This window comes from Hemitrygon akajei, chromosome 15 (assembly GCF_048418815.1).
Source record: "Hemitrygon akajei chromosome 15, sHemAka1.3, whole genome shotgun sequence".
Lineage (NCBI taxonomy): Eukaryota > Metazoa > Chordata > Chondrichthyes > Myliobatiformes > Dasyatidae > Hemitrygon > Hemitrygon akajei.
The window spans coordinates 63077031-63097493 of NC_133138.1; the positions used below are offsets into that span (position 1 = coordinate 63077031).

At 38.8% G+C, this 20463-nt stretch overlaps 1 protein-coding gene and 1 long non-coding RNA gene across 5 annotated transcripts in view; one reads left to right on the forward strand and one right to left on the reverse strand.

Annotated features, from left to right (window-relative positions):
• The window catches only part of LOC140739410 (uncharacterized), a 972090-nt gene that overhangs the window by 615119 nt on the left and 336508 nt on the right, over positions 1–20463 (reverse strand). The window lies entirely within an intron of this gene.
• Positions 1–20463, forward strand: part of afap1l1a (actin filament associated protein 1-like 1a) — a 192331-nt gene that overhangs the window by 67558 nt on the left and 104310 nt on the right. For 2 of the 4 annotated variants that reach the window (XM_073067685.1, XM_073067687.1), the window contains exons 1-2: positions 10024–10158; positions 17919–18047. In XM_073067685.1, coding sequence (XP_072923786.1) covers positions 10125–10158; positions 17919–18047 — 163 coding nt within the window. In that variant the 5' untranslated portion in view covers positions 10024–10124. Of the gene's footprint in view, positions 1–10023; positions 10159–15992; positions 16081–17918; positions 18048–20463 lie in introns of those variants that run through there. The other 2 variants (XM_073067688.1, XM_073067686.1) reach the window with 2 other exon arrangements.

Consider the following 20463-nt stretch of genomic DNA (forward strand, 5'->3'; position numbering starts at 1 on the left):
ATGTGTATATAGAGAGTAGAGCAGTGGGCCAAGCACACACCCCTGAGGTTCAAGGGCCTGATGGTTGAGGAGGTATGGAACCTGTTGGTGTAAATCCTGAGTCTCCTGTACATTCTTCCTGATGGCAGCAGTGAGAAGAGAGCATGACCTGGTTGGGGATTCATTCTCAGATCCAAGTAATGGTGCTGCGATTGATATATTTGTATAAACATTCCTTTTTACCCTAAACTGGTCACCGTTTCTCCTTCATTGCTTTAGGCAGCGTCTGGTTATCTGTCAACAGAATAAAACGCAATCACTGAGAACCTGGAAACAAAGGTTATTTATTTTAGAATCTTTATGCCACAGTATTACTTATTAGCATTGGGAAGACCGTAACATGTCTGTACAGGCGAAGAGCAGATGAGGTTTGTTGTTTGGGCCACACCTATTAAAGGAAACATTGTAGGAACTGGGAGATGTCAGTTAGTTTAATTATAAGAACTGCCAGGAACTCTGCTAATTTTCCTTTATTCTATCCTAGCAACAAGATTTGACAGGTTGTTTTTCAGCATGTATAAGTTGAAAGTTAAGCCTTCCATTGATTCCCATCCTTTGCCTACTCAAGGTCCTCCACCTGGGTTTAGACTAGGTCTAGACTTGGTTTACATCAGCACTTCTGCTCAAAATAGGCAGCAGTCTCATTACAACAAATACGATAGAGTGTTTAAGGGCGTCTTTGATAGGAACTGAATGTGTGGAGAATGGATGGATATGGACATTGTACAGACAGAAGGGATTAGTTTAATGGGTATTTAATTCCCAGTTTAATAAGCTTGGCATAATATTGTGGGCTGAAGAGCTTGTTCCTGTGCTGTACTTTTCTATATACTGAGTACTGTATTGTACTGGGACCCCAGTGAATGTCTTAAGACTCCAGTGTAATTTTCCTGGCATTCATCAATGATAAATCCAACCATTACTGATGAACATTACAGGGTGCAGCATAACCAACCTATGAAGTTATTGAGTGGCTAAGCTTACATGGTCAGAAGTAATTGTATTTGCCTGTCTACTTCTTCAGTAAGTTCCTTCTGCTTACTTAAACCATGTCTCCTTTCACCACCTCCTCATGATCTGTTCAGCTGTCATTTTGAAGCAGCGTTTGCAGGCTTGTGCTTGGTGTTTATCATCAGGTTTACTGCCCTTTGAAACAGTGAGATGATGGTGTTTGCGTAGCATAGTGTAGCGTGTATACAGTAACATGGAGGTTAGCATGACGCATTTAAAGCTCAAGGTGTCAGAGTTCAAACTTGAATTCCAGCCAACTCTGTAAGAAAGTTTGTACGTTCTTCCTAGGTGCACGTGTATTTCCTCCAGGTGCTCTGGTTTCCTCCCTTGGTCTAAAGATGTACCAGTTAGGAGGCTGGTCATTGTAAATTGTCCTGTGATTAGCCTAGGGTTAAATAGATGGGTGGCTGGACGTTGTGGAGCATTGGGTCAGAAGGGCCTGTTCCATACTGTATCTCTAAATAAAGTAAAACAATTAAATAAAAATCTTCAAGTTGTTCTGAGGTTGAAATATCAACTCAGAACTACACTGAATGCCAAGATATTATAAGAAAATGTTTGGCCAAAGAAAGCAGCTGATACTTATTTCCTGTGCATCTGAAGAGGCTGAGGGGAATCTTAATTGAGGAGCATAACACAATTAGGGGCCTTTTCATTGTCAAATTTGGTAAATTGGTTTCCTGTTGTCACAAGTACTGATGCACAGTGAAAAACTTTGTTTTACATGCCAGCCATACAAATCATTTCATGATATCAATATATTGAGGTGGTGTCAGATAAAAGCAATAACTGAATGCAGACTACAGAGAAGAAACAGAAAAGGCTGGCAGTAAGATATAGGACCATGATAAGGTGGATTCTGATGTCAAGACTACATCTCATCATACAAGAGGTCTGATCAATAGTTTTATAATGATAGGATAGAAACTGCCCTTGAGCCTGGTAGTATGAGCTTTCAGGCTTTTGTATCTTCTGCCCAATGGGAAGGGGGAGAAGAGAGAATGTCCAGGGTGGGTGGGGTCTTTGATTATGCTGTCTGCTTAACCTGAGTAGCAAAATGTGTCAACAGTGTCCATTGAGAGGAGGCTAATTTGTTATAGTAAATAGGATGGAGCTACTTTATTCAGGAAAGTTGTCCAAAATTAGAAGACATTGAGATATAAAGTATAGAACATATATTTTCCAGAAAAAGGAATGAAGTCCTAGCAGGAGTCCAATGTTGGATAAAGATTTGGGTCTTCAATTATTTAGGTGAAGGAAATAATGTTTTATGTCAAACCTGAATGTTGGAAAGGAAGTCCAACGAGCAAAGGTAAACAAAAGTGCCGTGAATGTTGGTCTTAATGCACAGCTGGATATGTGAAAACTTACCCCATGTTTGGAGATAATATAAATGGGAAAGACTTTGTATTGAAGATCAAGTAGTCAAAAACAAAACCTTGATTCTTGAAATGGTGGTGAAGAGCAGAAAAGAGATGGCTGTTTTTTGACATGATCTAGAATGCAATGGGTTGATATAGTAGACCCAATTAGGTTGTAAATTGGAGAACTATCAGAAAACCATAGCACTATCAACCCACATTCCACTTTTGTAAAAACCCTTTTCTTTAAAATAAAAACATGCAACCAAAAATATTAAAATGTATTATTCGGGTTGTGGTTAGCACATGACAAAATTAGCATATTTAAGATTTTTTGTGCATCTTTCATGGTGGTTAATGGACTACTGAAGTAAGATGATGCTCCAAAATACTAGCTGAAGTCCCAATGCAGCTAAAACACAGGATTCTCTACAGTTTCCAATCTCATTATTTAGCCTGATAAAATCTGTTTGTTTAAAAAAAAAATTACACCTCCACTATCAACCTAAAAATGGCATTGGGTGCTGTCAGGATTTGAAGAACAGTGGTGATGCCGGACAGCTTGTACACCTCCTTGGCATAAAATTCTTCTGAATTCACAGCTGCAGAGAGCGCTTTTGATCCAAATTCTGCAAGTCATCGACAGAAATCTTGATGCATTTACAACAGGGTTTAAATCATGGTCAATTTCCAGTTATGAAATTTCATATCTGAATTTGGACAAGTTTTAAATTACAATTTTCCACTTTGCCAGCTCAGAAAATCTTATTTTTCTTTTCAATGTAAGCAAGGGCATTGCTGTCCAAGTAAAATTCAGCAAGAAGAAATTAAGTTCTGTCATGTACATACCCTCCCTCCTATTTCTTGGTGTCATAGCTTAAATAGAGAAGATTTTTTTTTTAATTGATTATCCTTTACATTATTCTGCCCTTTGGAGGCTTGACATCTGGCTGTAGTGTTGAGAGGAAGTAAGCGTGAATTGGGTGTGTGTGTGTGTGTGTGTATACACACGTACGTGCACGCACACATTTATGGGAGAGAGCAATTAGCTGTTGGTGGTATGTAGCTTACCTTGTCATGAAATTTCTTGTATTCTCCTTCCTGGAAGGTTCAAGTTGAACCACCTCCTCTTTCTATGTCACCTCCATCACTGGCTCCTCAGCCCCACTCCTGTCTAAGAGCGGAACACAGGGTTGCTGCCTTGGTGTACAGCACCCTTATGAGTGCATCAATGTCCCTTTTGAAATCTGAAAGTGTTTTCCCTCTCCTCTGCATCCTCCCTCTCACCTGTAATTTGCTGCTATGAGTATGGGACTTAATGGGATTCTGCCCTGCTTTGATTGCGGTCTAGCAAAGTACCAACACCTGTCTTCAATTGAATGTGGGTACATTGATGAGATCCATGTGCTTTTTAACGTGTACTTTTGTATGGAAACATCATAACCCCATTGTAGATTTGCTATTGACCAATTTCATAATTTCATATGAGTTTGAATGTTTGAATGCACTGAAAATGGGTACAATCCAATTTCTAGGCAATTATTCCTTCAAATCGTCAGGAATTATTTTCATTCTATTATTGGTAGGCAATAAGGGCCAGACTTTTAGTTTTTGCTTCATAGGTATTATGTGTAAATAATTCAGCGAAGAATTTGAGTATAGTTGATGTCAGTTGCATAACAGTAATTAGAAGACAGCCAATTGGTATTAGCTTAGTCATGTCATAGAGATACAGCTGGTAATAGGCAGATCATTCCATACATAAGTGCATCAAGGTAGTGAAAAATTTAAGAAGACGCAGAATATAAGCACAAACAAGAGAAAATCTGCAGATGCTAGAAATCTAAGAAACACAGTCAAGAAATAAACAGTCCATGTTTCAGGCCAAGACCCTTCACTGTCCTAATGAAGGGTCTTGGACCAAAATGTCAATTGTTTATTCTTTCCCATAGATGCTGCCTGGCCTGCTGAGTTCCTCTAGCGTTTTGTGTGTGTTGCAGAATATAATGTTGTAGTTGCAGACAAAGGGCAGTGGAGGTAGACATAGTGATGTAGACTGTGAAATCAAGACTTTATCTTTAGCGTATTCAAGAGTCTGATAACAGTGAGATAGAAGCTGTCTTTCAGCCTGGCAGTAAATGATTTCATGCTTTTGTATCTCTGCCTGATGGCAGGGGGAAAAGAGAGAATGACCGGGAAGGGAGGGGCCCTTAATAAGTTGGCTGTTTTCCTGAGGCTGTGGGAAATGTAGATGGAGCCAGTAGAGAGGAGGCCAACTTATGTGATGTAGTGGGCTGTGTTCACAACTCTGCAACTTCTTGTGGTTTAGGCAGAACAATTACCACAGCAAGCTGTGTTGGATGCCTTTGTACTGTGCAATTAGTCTGCAGGTGGAATCAATAAGGTTTAGTAGAAGGGAAGTATCGCGCAATTGTATTGAGAGCCTTGAGACCGGTCTGACGTAGGTTACTCTGTATTAAAACCTTAAGGATATGAAATTCAACCTAAAGGGATATGCACAATAAAATATGTTATGCTTTCTGTTTAAAATTCAAATAATTTTGAATGGTAGAATTTTCAGAATACTGTGGCCACATCAAAAGTTACTCGGTGATTAATTCAATAAAACAATTAAAGGACATTGAGTCTGTTGAAGCAGTTCTCACTCCTGGTGTACTATTAGAGGTTGCTTAATAGTTAGCACATGTTCTATTATCTTCCCAGCAGGGGAGTAAACTGCCCTTGTGTATGAAGTATTTATCTTCAAGGTGGATTTACGATTATATTAAGGGTGCAATTCTTCCAAGCAGAACTCAAACTTCTAAACTCTCCTGAAGCCAGTCCAAGATCTTCTGTGGGTGTAATTGCAATTTCTTTGGATGGATTAAATAAACAGATTGTTGTAAAGGTTGATTTGCCAATCTGAAGCACAGTAGACAATTTAGGAACGATATCTGTGCCTCGTAAATTAAAATTTACAATTATTACTCTCAAAATCTCATCTATCAGTATCAACATCTGGAAATAATCAACAGTTAAGAACGGTTCAAGAGAAGGATTGCATGTGGGCAAAGAAAGAGCAGGAATTATTTACAATATTGTTCTGAAATATTACAGTTGCGGCGTCACAGAAATTTCAGCTGATGTCCAATTGACTGTTCCCTGCAGATTGCAAATAGAAATCGGTAATAATGTCGTTTAAGTTGGTGTTTTATAGCTAGGTGGTCATCAAGGCAGCAGAAGTCTCTTCAGCAGTACTTCTAAAGGTCTTGGAAAATTCAGCGCCACTTGGATAAAAAATGGGCATCAGCTTAGAAACTGCAGTGCGTCTGTGAAAAGAATTTCCTGCCATGAGTTTCAACATAACATGAGTCATGGGAAACTGATGTTTAGTATACAGCACAGGTTAGAAATGGGATACCATGTAGGAACAGGAAAACAATACAACAGGTTGGAAAGGCCACCCACCTAATCACTCACTGCAGATCCAATTTACAACACTGAATCAGTGCACAATTATCTTTCCTTTGTCTCTTAAGTTCTAAAAGACCTTGGAATTTGAAGAATGGTCCAGAAAAAAAGCAAGACCAAATAAGGGTGGCAGTATGTTTGGGGTGGGTCCTTGGGAACTAAAAACTAGCAGAAGTCTGGAGGTGACAAGCTCAAGCACGATCAGCAGAAGATGTAATTTTTTTTCGTGCTGTTTCTGGATCCACCTAGATTTAACACTAAAACACCAACATCTTTGGCAATTTATAATTTTCAAGAAAAAATTCACCCTGCATTCTAATAATTGCTTCTTTTTTCATCAGGATCGGTTTAAAATTATATTCAGCATTAATTCAAATCGGACATTTTGCTCTCAGAGAATATTAGTATATTGATTGAGACTCTTTGGAATACAGACTAAAATTTAAGATACTTTAAGCTTTGATTATTCTGCGGAGGTTACCTGGGTGCCCTTTGTCAGCACAACATTTTGGGCCGAATGGTCTGTACTGTTCTTTGTTTGAATGATATGATTAATGTTCAGTTGATAATATTCCTCATGTTACCACATTTTGTGTTTCTCTTTATTTATTTGTCTAACATTAATTTAATGTTATAAATAGATATTTATTATAATTTATTCTTCTTTAAATTATTAAGTATTGCATTGTACAGATGCCACAGAACAGCAAATTTCACACATGTGCCAGTGATATCAAACCCGATTCTGATTTTGATTCTAATACAAAGGATGAAGGAAAATTGAAACAAGCTAGTACCCCCACTCGGAGAGGCGCAAGAGACAATTCACAGGTGGCATTACTGAAAGTCTAGGAATTCATCTTCACTGCTGTTACTCCTTAACTACATGATTTGAATGGTCTATTGTTGTCATATGTACCAAGATGCAGTGGAAAACTTTTCTTTGCATGCCTTCCAAATGGTTCATTCCATAGAGAAGTACATCAAACTACAGGCTCAGCACCCCTTATCCACTAGTCCAGGATCTGAAAACCTCTAAAATTCAAAAAGAAATTTGAGCACCAGCATGACATCACAAACGGAAAATTCCACAGGGCGCTAGGAAGGTTTCCCAAGCGATGTGCACGTCACTCTGCACCCCGGACAGTTCTGGGAAGTGACCTCACGTATGGAATGACAGAAGTTAATGAAAAACAGAGAAACGCTGCATAAAGTGACAAATGAGGACCCTGGATGTGCTTTGAAAGAGTGGATTCGTCAGCGATGGAGTGAACATATGCCATATAACAGTATGCTGATCATAAAACAAGCAAAGATCTATCAGGTTGAACTGAAAATTGAAGGTAATTGTTTCACATACAAAATTATTAAAAGTATTATATAAAACTACCCCCCTCCCCCCTTTGTAGTTGCTGTGGATCTGGCAGTTGTTTGAAATTGATGGTGGATACGAAGCCAATCGCCGTGCTGGAACCTAGTAATAGACATGGTCGGGGGTGGTCATTCAACTCCAACAGTCTGTAGAGGACCCAGCTCCCTCACGTCACTGTGGACTGTTCACTCTGTAAGCTTCACACCAGCTGTACTTAAACTGTATATGTAATGTAAATGGATTTTGTGTTTAGACTCCAGTCCCGTCCCCAAGGTATCTGATTATATGGAGGGAAATATTCTAAAATCCAAATAAATCTGAAATCCGACTCAGTTCCAAACCCAAGCATTTTGAATAAATGATACTCAACCTGTAGTATGAAAGAGAAAAATGCAGAATATAATGTTATTGTTAATTTTAAACAGAAAATGCAGTGAAGGTAGACAAATGATGTGCAAGGGCCATGATGGGATGGATTGAGAGATCGGGAGTTTATTCTTATCATAGAAAAGGTCCATCCAAGAGTCTTATAACAGCAAGGTAGAAATTGTCCTTGAGTCCGGTAGTACGTGTTCTCTAGCTGATGAAAGGGATAAGAGAGAATAACCAGCTGTGAAAGGCCTTGGTTATGTTAGCTACTTTCTCAGGACAGTGCGAGTGTAGGTTAGTCATTGGAGGGGAAGTTGGTTTTTGGAATACCAAGTACATCATAATACCAAGTATGAAAAAACCTGCCGGTTTAAGATCATGCAACTGAAAGCATGCGACAGCTTACTGGTAGATCAAAAGGCAAGAGGTTCAACTAAAAACATTACTTATATTATCTTTTCTGAAGCAAATTGTGGTGAATCATCGCTACAAACAGGAGGCAGGAGGAGACGAGGCTGGTCCAGGGGATCAGCAATGCTGGAGCAGTGCAAGGCGCAACATATTTAAGCTGTGTTCAATGCTGTTGGCTTGGCTTGCTTCCATTGTTTGCATGATTTGTGCTTTTTTTCTCTCTCTCTCTCTCTCTTACTCTGCACAGTGGTTTTTTGGACTTTCTATTGTTAAAATTGGATTATTCGGATTTCTTCCTTTGTAGCTGCCTGTTAGCAGACAAATCTTAAGGTGTATAATTTATTCTTTGATAATAAATGTGTTTTAAATCTTGAATCTTTGAATCTACAGTGTTACTTAAATAATAAAACTCTTAAGTTGCAAAACAAGCAACAAATGGGTCAGGTACATTTGGAGTAAAAGGATGAAGAGGATTAAATATCAAAGTGTTTTAATTTTTAAGAAATCAGTGATTCAGTGCTGATCAATTAACGATAAGTGGTTAAAGCATCTAAAAAAAGATGCTAAAAGAGCTCAATTTTCTGTTGAATCACTATTTAATAAGTAAATTGTGAACTGATGTAGAAGGCTTTTAATTTCTGGCCTTCATTCTATAGTACTGCCTTTTGCTCCTGCCAATATTTCTTAAGTGTTCACCCAAGGGAGCATTTCACGTGTGCGTGATATTGTACCAATGGGCTTTTCAATCATAGCCTGATTTATTTTCACCCAAAGTCCATACACATCTTTTCCAGTAAGGGTCACTGGTTAGCAGTAAGGACTGGAAACCCTGGAACGTTGCTTTCCCCTCCTGTGTCCAGGACTGTGGAGGGTAATATCTCAGCTGTTGCAGCAACTTTGATTAGCCGGTTAGCACAGAGCAGAAATGTGCTTGAAAATATTCAACCGGTCGGCTGGGAATTGTAAAGTCAGAGATGGGAGTTTGTGACCGCCAAATTTCAGGGTTGGTGCTCCAGTGTGAGGTGGAGGGGTGAGAAATGTTGGATTCCTTGAACTTTTAAGAGTGTGTGTGTGTGTGTGTGTTTAGACCGATTTCCCCTCCCAGTTCCTATGGTACTGGGATAGGTGATTACCGAGGCCAGATATCCTGGTGGGAATAGGATGGGGTGTTTGTAAAAGTGGTTGTGGAGGGCAAGTCTACACATGGTTGGGAGAGAGGGAGGTCAGAAAAGGGGAGGAGAAGAAATATATTTTGGAAGAGAGCAGTCATTGAAACTTTTTCAAGAAACTACATGCCTTTTTTAATCATAATTTGTATTTTTTTAATTTCAGAGAATATCACGTTTCTAGTCAGTGCTAAACCAGATGATCTAAATTAGAGCAACAATACAAGTTGTTACATAGCCCAGGGCACTAAGAAGGTCTGGCTCATTTTGTCTGATTTTAAAAAAATAAATCCCGTCTGAATGTTCAAGAGAGAAAAGGAAAAACTGAAACTTGGTGGGTGGGGGGGAGAACCTTAGGCATAATGTTTAGTCAGTTCTGATGAGTATTATTGTATTAATATCAGCACCAAAGTGCAGTTCCTGTTATTGGATATAAAGCAGGGATTGTTTACTGTTCCGTATCAAACAGGGTAGCTGGTGTTATACTAGGTAATGTTCAGAATCTTGATTAAAAAAAAAACATGGAATTTAATTTTCAAATACTTAAGAAATTCATCCTTTAGGAGTTGTATATGCTTCAATATCATTAGATAGTAGGAAGCTAGAGGTTACATATTGACAGCAGTGAGACACACTGGTGCCAGTAAAGGAGAGTAACCCTGCTGGTGAACTGAGCTTGTGGTAACAATCATTAAAGAGAGGAGAGCTGAACCAATGAAACCAAAGCAGCAAGTTGCAGGTGGAAAACGAGGCAGGACACATGCCCGAGGGAGGGATCAAGGAGGGGTGCTCAAACACGACAGCAGAATTCATTCAACTGAGTGAGAGTCCTGACTGCAATAGCTGGACTCAAGCTGCAGAGGATAATTTAACAATTGGATATAAAACATTTACTGGAACTGCTTGCCAGATTTGGAATTAAATATGTTGTCTGATCCTTACAAAGCTGCTGAAAATCGTAAGTTCTGATATTTTTGGTTATTCATTTTAACTACAAAGAGATTTTTCCAGTTTTTGGTTTTATTTTCTCTTTCTATAGTGGAAATAAAGTTGATAGCTGTTTTTAAAAAGCAGAATTAATGTAGAATAAGTATTTTATTTAAATTGAGAGTTTGTCAGATTTGCCTTGCATCACATTTTGTATAAATAGATAAGGCAAAGTTTAAATAACATTAAGATGTTGCTTACCCAAATAATATGCTTATAAAACAGTAAATTGATGGTTATCCTACAATGCACTATACTTAAAGAGTAAGTCTCCAGGTCATGAAGGCTTGGAATTCAGTACTTTAAGCAGTTCATGCACTGTTATGGATATACTGACGATAGATGCAGCAGTCATTGGAAGTTAAGACAGGCTGAAATGAATACATTTTAATTCAGTATTGTAGTTACCTTGAATGTGGCTTGAATCTGAAGTCAATTATCTAACACCAGAATGAAAAGGATTGAAACTACCTCTATAAAGGGAATTATTCCACCTTGCTCCAAAGTTCAGTTTCATCTTGATTCCTGATTTATATTCTGTGGTGTGGGAATCCCCTGCTTTATTTTTGCGGCTGGCAACACACAGTTGAGACATACATCAAATGTGGCTCAAAGGACTGCAGAATTTTGCATATAAGCTGCATAGGTATACAGAGACAAGTTGCCGCATCAGGTGCAGCTGTGGCCAGTTCTCCTGCTTGTTTCCTAAAAGAATGCCTTGCCTCCCATTTGGAGAGCCTCATGAGTGAGCTCCTTGCAGCTGCACTAGCTAGGACCCTATCACATTACAGACAGCAAAGAAATCTTGGATTTCATTGTAATTTTGAAGCAGTTTTATTTGTTTATACTCACTGATGTCTATCCTGTTTTGTTTTTGTTACTTTCGGTGGATTTTTATGATGTTAGTTCACCTTGAATTAAAAATTGAAAATCTTGCCCAGCTGCATACGACTACTGATAGGAATTAGGTGGCTAAATGTATTGAAGCTTTAAAACTACAAAATTAGAGCATCATGTTCAGGGTTTTCTTTGAGTCCAATAATTTTGTCCTATTTCATGTTCATGTCTGCTTTGATGAAAGTCACAGTAATTCTAAGCACAGTTGGCATCTGCAGGGGTGTGTCTGTTTCAACTCCTACATCCTATCCTAACAGCATAAAAGAAAGTAATCCCAAACCAATTTGGAAGGTAATTGCTTTTCCATAAGTAAGAAACAAAAGACTTCCATTTGTGTAGATATCCCAAAATCACTTCACATTAAACTTATGTGGATACAAAATTATAGTGTCACTATCTTTGAAGAACAGAACCTTTGTCCTGTTTTGAAGCAAATTTGTCCCCCATCAATCAGTAATTTCTAAATATCAATATAATTTAAAACTTCCCTTCACAAATTAATACCAGTCTTAAGCTTTTAGTAAATGGAACACACAAGCAGGGCAATGTCAGTCCATGTGAATGTGTAAAATGGAAATTTTATTTGAGGCAAGTGTGAAACTTCGGGAGAATAAATCTATGAAACTGCATTTTTCTTAGAAGACCTCAGAAGTTAGTTTAATAATAAACATCTGAATGTGTCAATACACTCTCAATGTTTAACTGGGTGCAACCACAAGTTAAATCAGAAGTCTGGTGGAAGAATAATTTCATCTTCATTTCTACCTCAGTTATTACCACAAGCCATTCCCTTGTTATGAATACCCAACCTATGGACACCCCTACACATGAATAAACTTTCATAATATTAAATTCAGAAGTCTAGCATATGCATTTGTTCATACAAATGACACAACTGGTTTTCTATCTTCACTTTTAGCAATTGTTCTTTCTTATCAGTCTTGTGTGCTTTTGATACCATTCCTTAAAACATTATGTAAGTATAGTTACTATATTGAAGATTTGTATATTTTTGAATTTATGGATTTTTATGGAAATTATGGATATCTGCAAACACAAAACCCATTCATTATCTGGGGACAGCCTGTACAGGCTTGTAAACTACTTCTGTAAGACCTGAGTCTAAAACACTTTAGGTCTTTTTGGAACCAGCTACAATTAACAAGTTTGTGTTACTCAACTTCATGTTCCTTACTTCTAATTTTAGTGGCTTCCTTCTGATCCTTTGCATTCTCTCTTGCATGCCCCTTGACTTTGCAAGAACAGGGATTTTCTGCACAGGCCATTTGTTTTCTGTTCTTTGCACTCATCAAGTTCTGAGGGATGGTTACAGACTGAGTTAAGTCCCAGAGGGACTGACATCAAACAGTACCTCCATGCTAGATGTTTGTATGAGATTATCCTGTTGTAATTAAGGGGGTGGGGATGGCAACATATCTCCAGTAACTACACAGTCTAGTAAAAGCTGAGGTCCAACTTTCACTTTGATCGACAAAAGGAAGATGGGAATGAGGGATGAGTGTTCTGGGTATTATATTCCCATTTAATGGCAGAGGAAAAGGGAAAAGAACAAAAGTAGGCCTGATCTCCACATGTTTGTACATTCAAAAGGGAAAACTGGTATAGCACAAATTACTTATGTTAGCATTATTCATCACTCAACTCAGGGTGGATCTCAGTTTATAGACTGGGATAGTGGTGGCCATGGCTCCAATCAGAGATCTGTAAAATGGATGAGCATTGGGAGCGGAGGGAATGGTGGTATCTAAGCTGACACAAACAAACAATCAGGGGCTGAGGAGGGAGTTTCGATGAGGAGGTCAGGGATTGAGAATGATTGTAAGCGATGCATGGTAGTGATGTCATGGATGGACAGAAAGGGAAAGAGATGGATCAGAGTGTTGAGATGGGTGGTGATTAGGGTCTGTGGTGTGCATTGGTCAAGGTTTTTGAGCCTGGGCTTCAGAAAATTATGAAAGCAGTGGAGATAAGGTTATGATGTTAATTGGGTTTGAAGGGAGAGCTGGAAGAATGGTGGCTATGTAAAGGACCTGTTTGATAGAGAGCCTTATCCAGTGCTACATTTGAAGACCAGGTCTCCACAGTAAGTCCAACAGTGTTTGTAGCTTGGATAAATTCTCCTATGAAGCTCCATTAAGCAGCTTTACATGGGGATAAACTTCTTCCCATCTGCCCCAAAAACAGAATTCATGTCGAGGCTACAAGAGTAACTTAACCAACAATGCCTGGTTAAATTTCCATAGCATTGCAAAAACCATAAGTGGTAAGAGTTGTCTTTTTTCTAGAAATAAAATTGAATTTCAGGTGAGTCACCCCAAAACAAAAACAGCTGTATGGAATTGAACTGTTAGGCAATAGAACTTTGTTAACTAATGTATTTTCCATAGTGTCCCTGAATAAAGAAAGAAACATTAACTGACACAATGCAAAATTAAATGCAGAGCCTTAAGCTACAAACCAAACATTTGGTGTTTAGTTCACAAGAAGAAAACCATTCGTGGCAGAGCCACCTGTGTTGCCTTGAGTTCAGGCAGCCTATCTTTTAAATGTCAGCACTGATTACTGAAAATCTCTGCTAAGTCTTGACAGCTAAGATAAAGAAGGGAGCTTGTTCACTTAAATCCACTGTGACCTAAATCCTTCAACAGGTTTGAATTCCAGTGTAACAAGTAACCTATTAACCTGCCCCCATGAATCATCCTACACTTTGCTTTGGACTGACTGACTGCTGCTTTAAACCCATGAGTTTAGTTTGTACTCAAGTATTATAAAGTACCAGAAAGTGCCCAGTTTATAGTTAGAGTTTATGGTTAATAGTCTGTTTCTAAACACCAATACGAACAGAAGCATGCTTTGACATGTGACTGTGTCACAACCTTGGTTGGCAGCAGCTAAGAATGTGTTAAGTACTTGCAGCAGTTGTCAACAAAAAGCTTTATATGTGCATAGACTCAAAAACTAATGTAAAGCAGAAAGCACCAAATCTTGAAGCAACCTTGTAATAATGCAAAGTCTTGCAAACATTTGAAGAATAGAAGTTGGAATAGGTCCATTTTTCCCTTTGGGCCTCCTTCACTGTCCAGATATTTCACCTAGAACTGCTTTCCACATCCATTGTTTTCCTTAACATCCAAAATTTATCAGTTTTTTTTTTAACATTCACCTTGGGCATACATAGCAAATGTTAAGTGCTGAAATGCAAAGGTTCATTGACCCACTTGGTTACAAAATATCTTCTCATTTCATCACTTAATAGTTAACCTCTTATTTTGAAACCATGGCCCTTGGCTGTATGAGCCTCAGCCAGGAGGAACAATATCTCTGCGTCTACCTCTCAAGCTTTGTAAGAATTTTGCATATTTTAATGAAGACCTCTCATTTATCTAGGTTTAGGAGAGCATAAAGGAGAGCTGTTCTATTTTCTTGATCTTTTTAATCTACAAAGCCTTTCAGAAACTTTTCCATCCTTTCTTGACAGAGTGAATTAATTTTGTATTAATTATGTAGAAGTATTGGTGATTAAGTCAAAGTATCCTTGAAGCCCAAGTTGCAATAAAAGGAAAAGGAGCTTAATTTTTGATATCCTACCCTGGAATACATGACCAAAAAATCATCTGTTCCACTAAGCCACATATACCTTGGTGATATATTTGGACAAAATAGTAAAACTGCTCATGTTAAGAGCTGTGTTGTGATGTGCACAAAGAGACACTGAAGTGTTCATTTAGCAAAAACGAGCAGCAGGCATCATGTTTGAGGTAAGGAATTAAAAGCCTGGTCAACCCAATATTATATGATTTTTTTTATATGCTAAAGATCAACGGTAACAGTGGGACAATTCTATAGTTACAATGTACCTACAATGCTTCCTTTGAATTATGCATAGTTTTCAGACACCTCCTTCTTTGCACCCACACTCCAGACACCCAAAATGAATGTTAATCCCCACTGATTCTAGGCTGCATTCATGCATATGCATGAGGTCTAAGTGGAGTGTTTTTTGTTTGCAATTGACCCCAACCTGCAGCTCCAGGAAGTCTATTGTTCAGAGCTGCAGTTTACATTCCATCTATAATCCACATTCAGATCAGAAGACTGACTGCTGTTAAAATTACTATTTACTACATACCATAACTCCAGAGTATGCCCTAACAGGCTGAATCTCTCTAATCAATAATAGTATGAGGACTATGCTGAACAGTTTGAAAAGAGTGTTTTTTTTTTCATTTTTCAGTCAGCTGGATCGCCAATAGAAATTCTAGAGTCAGATTTTCGGGTGGTTTGGAGTTCAATGTAATCTCTGAACTACAGCATGAACATGTCATATTTCTTCACTGTATTACAGTTTACATGTTTTTGTTTTACTATCCAAGTCATTTACCAGAAACTAACAGTTCTGAGAACGTGGAATCACTTACAATAAACCTATTTTTGTCCATATTCCTTTTATTTGGTTTTCTGATGCCAGTAGGCCACAACAATTTAGTAGGGGAGCTTATATTTTAAATGCTATATAAAATTAATGATAATGTTGAGTGAATATTGTACTAATGAGTTTTTTTTACTTGGTTTTGTGTAATTCAGTGGGCCTTGTGCTGTTCCAGTTCACAGGAAGTTGTGGTTAGAAAGTATGTGAGTGCTTTCTGTGGAAACAGTGTTATTTATTGACAAAGAAAATATCCCCTGCTGATAGTTTGACTTATTTATCTTAAGTTTGCTTTGGCCTCTGATCTGGCCATGAGGTATGGTAAGCCCAAGAGGGAGAGGAGGAGGGGGAGCGGAAGAGACACTGCTTGTGGAGGCTGAAAGTTGTGTGAAAACAAAACACAGCAAGGAAAATGTCATAGAAATATTTCATCATTGGCTGTGGTAAAATCTTGATTTAATTAGTAAGCAGCTAACTTTAGATTTACTTAAATATAACAAGCAAGAAGATGCAATGGATCATTTCAAGCTGGCAAACAAAAAAAAAGTGGTAAGTAAACATTGGATTAAAATACCAAACAGCAAAGCATTACCTGGTTTATTGTAGTGAAGTCAGTTTTGGTACCAATGTTAGAAAAGTTTAAATTGGAGATTAATAGTATTTTGGAAGTATTCACACTAGAACCAGAAGTGGTATTTTGCTTCCCTATTCAGGGGAATAAGAACATAAGAAAGAGGATAAACTGTGGGCCTCACCTCAAACCTGCTCTATTGATGGATAAGGCCATGGCTTGTATGATCATTGGGCTTAAACTCTGCCGGATGGATTGCAAAGGCAGGGTGTGGGGACTGGAGACGAAGGTCAGACTGGTTCTGCTTGCATCTTCACGACATTTGCTCCACTCTTTGCCGCACTAAGGCTGAGGCTGTGGGCCTGCTCCGGCTGCTCCTTCCCTCATGTCAATGGACTCACTTTCGTTCTGAATGCTGTTGCTTGCTTTTATTATTTTCAAGTATTTTTCATCTCTCTCTGCGCATTGGGTAGTTCTTGTTTTCTTTTGATGGATTCTTTTGGAATTCTTGTTTCATGGAAGGAGACAAATTTCAAAGTTTTATGATATATACATACTTTGATAATGTACTTTGAGCTTTGCAATTCACTTAGTGCGGAGTTCGTGCTCTGAATACAAAGAAACTGTCAAATTATCATATATATTTATGGGGTGTTAGCTTTCATAAATCGAGGGATAGAGTTTAAGAGACGCGATGTAATGATGCAGCTCTATAAAACTCTAGTTAGGCCACACTTGGAGTACTGTGTCCAGTTCTGGTCACCTCACTATAGGAAGGATGTGGAAGCATTGGAAAGGGTACAGAGGAGATTTACCAGGATGCTGCCTGGTTTAGAAAGTATGGATTATGATCAGAAATTAAGGGAGCTAGGGCTTTACTCTTTGGATATGATAAAGGTGTACAAGATATTAAGAGGAATAGACAGAGTAGACAGCCAGCGCCTCTTCCCCAGGGCACCACTGCTCAGTACAGGAGGACATGGCTTTAAGGTAAGGGGAAGGAAGTTCAAGGGGGATATTAGAGGAAGGTTTTTCACTCAGAGAGTGGTTGGTGCGTGGAATGCACTGCCTGAGTCAGTGGTGGAGGCAGATACACTAGTGAAGTTTAAGAGACTTCACTCTTAAACTTTAACAGGTTTAAAGTTTAACAGGTATATGGAGGAATTTAAGGTGGGGGGTTATATGAGAGGCAGGGTTTGAGGGTCAGCACAACATTGTGGGCTGAAGGGCCTGTAATGTGCTGTACTGTTCTATGTTCTATATTTAATTCTTCAGAATGAGTTCAGTGCTGAGTTTGTACTCCTGAAATTGGGAGATTATTTACCGCAGTACCACTCTGTTCATTTGTAATAGTTACAAATCTGTCGTAGGTAGTAAGAGGAATGAGAGGTTATGAATTAAGGGCAGTGTACAAGCTTATCAGCACAATGTTGAAGTAACTATTCCCTCAGTAAATGTGCAGTAATGAATTAAGTTAAGAGTTCTTCTGTTGATTTCTTCTAACCCTGTGTGAATTGTTATCTCTTCGTCACCTCATTTCTCTTTATTATTTCAGCTGCTCCTTCAGGCACGACACCAACATAACCCCTGCACTGCTTTTAACATTATTGCCTTTGGCAGTTCTCTGTTCGAGGACCCGCATCTCTTTCTCGTACTCCAAGATTATAATCATTTCAATAAAGTGCTTCGAGACACTTGTCCGCATCTGAGAAACTTGTAAATGCTTGTTGGTGTAGCTTCAGTTGTAGCAGGTCCTACTGTTTACACTCGAACTTCTGTAATGGGCTAATTGTGCAACTTGCTTTTCTTTCTCTAGTGGTGGAGCAGCTGATTCCGGAACTGAATCTCTTGCTAAAATTACTGGACCACGAGTATCTGAGTGCCACCACCAGAGAGAAGACTATGACAGTGAGCAGCATGCTGCAACGGCTTCAGCCCACCTCAGGTTGGTGATGGGAATGAAGTGCCTTTGCACTCAATCCACTAACCAGAACAGAGTCGTATTTCTCGTCTCTTTCTTTATCTATGAACCAATGAGTTTAGTGCTCATGTGTATTTACCAGTTCAGGAGCTGATTGTCTCACTTACCACGTAATGTCCTCCTGTAATGTGTGAATGGGGCACTGTCTGCAACACGCCGCAAATGCCATCCATACCAGTCCACAACTAGTTAATTGGAAGTATGCCTTGTGGGAGATTGCTTCCAAGGTGAAAATCCCAGGTTCTTGAGTTAATGATATTTTTGTGGCATAAGACTCTTGATCTAAATTGTCAAGTTCATTCAGACATAAGAGCTTGCAGAAATTTATGATACCGTGGCACTAAGGTGCCCTTGGGAGGTTCAGGCTGAAGGCACAGCTGGTTCTGGTTCAGCAGCAACTGCGGTCCTGTAGTTCTAGCACCCACCAGCCCCAGGAATCAAACCTGATTCACTCCCGTTAGTTGGAGCATTCCTCACTTTATTAAGCCCAAAATATCAAAACCTCTACTACTCTAAAAATGCAGTCTTGTAGCACTGTTTATTTTAGGACCGAACAATTTAAAATGGATATATTCCAGTGTGAAATAGGGCAATAAATATTTTCAATTAGTTCCATGTAACACAAGAAATTAAACCAGGCACTTCCCAGCTTGAGTCATCCTGGCACGATGTGATGTCTACATGTAATATCAAACAGTATAGCAGGGGAACAGGCTTTTCGGCCTATGATGTTGTGGCAAACTGATTCACCTAATGACACCATATTAAACTAATCCCTTTTGCCTACACATGTCCACATTCCTCCGCTGATCCCTCGGGATCAATAAAGTATGTCTGTCTGTCTCTATCTACTATGAATAAACTTAGAAAGTTCACAGGACAACAATTCACTATCAAGGAGCCTCATTCCCCACACAATATTTCTTTTGAAGCATTGCAAGGGAAACTGGATTGCCTACCCCAGGGAACAGCTATGATTGCTTACTCACGTAATAACCATGTATTTAAAATGAGGCTCTGGGCCTTCCATTTGACTGAACTGCTTTGTGCATCAATATCACCCCACAACTGTCCCGAGCTCCATTCTCCTGCCTTCCAGTCCTAAGCCATCACGACCCTCCTATGGAAGAACCTCATTATCTTAGACCCAGAAGCATGAATGACACTTCCTAGTCTCAGATGGATCTGTAACTACCACTCTCTCCCTTCAATGAGGACATAGCCCTCAGCCCTTGTTCCAAATGCCAACATTTCACTTTGTTCACTTGCAAATGAAAAACACTTTGCAATAACTGTTTGGCACCTCCGATTTTCCTGGGTGCTGATGGTGTTTACAATATAAGGCCCACAAGTTTGATGTCATAAGCTGAACTACCGGTAGTTTGCCACAACATCATAGACCGAAGAGCCTGTTCCCCTGCTATGCAGTACTATATTACATGTAGACATCACAACATGCCAAGATGATGCAAGTTGGGAAGCGTCTAGTTTAATTTCTGGAATTACATGGAACTACCTGAAAATATTTGTTATCCTATTTCACACAAGGACGTATCCATTTTAAATTGCTTGGACCTAAAGTAAACAGTGCTACAAGACTCACAGTGATGTTCTCACAACTTAAAGTGTTTCTTTCAGAAGTTAGCTATGAAGATCTATAATTTTGCTTAACTATTTGTTGCCAAGCCTGCATTGCCAGTTGGTTAACAAATTTTGTTATCCATCAAGATGGCCTGATGGTAAGTAATGATAAGGTTTCTAGCTGTGCCTGTTCCCAGATGATAAAGCATAGTAATCAGCATTTTTCCTTTCATCATATGTAGGTATGCAAAATGAGCAAACAGTTGCTTCACATCTTCAAAGTGATTAGAACAGAATTTTGCTGTCCAGCAATTTCCAGGAACACAGAGCCAAGTGGTTTACTGGCTTTGAAGTTCCACAGCCCAGCTGTGACTTGACCACATGGGTGCTCCTTTAGGGTTATTGTGAAATTTGAAAGTGTGCTGCGTTTAATTTGTCACCACTTAGTGTCAGAAATGTTTTAAGGTATGTTTCATCACTCTGCAGACTTGCAATAAACACATTGGCACATGGAATTTAATTATGCTCAACAATAGGGACATAAATATTCTATACTACTGCCACTTAAGCAGTGAAGCCAGTGGTACAGTCCTTGATTTTAGTTTGTTAATCTGGAATGTAGTTTGTAAAGAATAGTTCGATCTGTGTGCATTACAGTAAATTCTGTCACTTTACAGGCAATTTGGATGATAAGTTAAGTAATGTACTTGAGACATATAGCATATTGCTACCAATACCAAAAGGAAAATATTAGATCTGAAATTGCAACAATTTCTGACTTACAAATTCTCACTAGCCG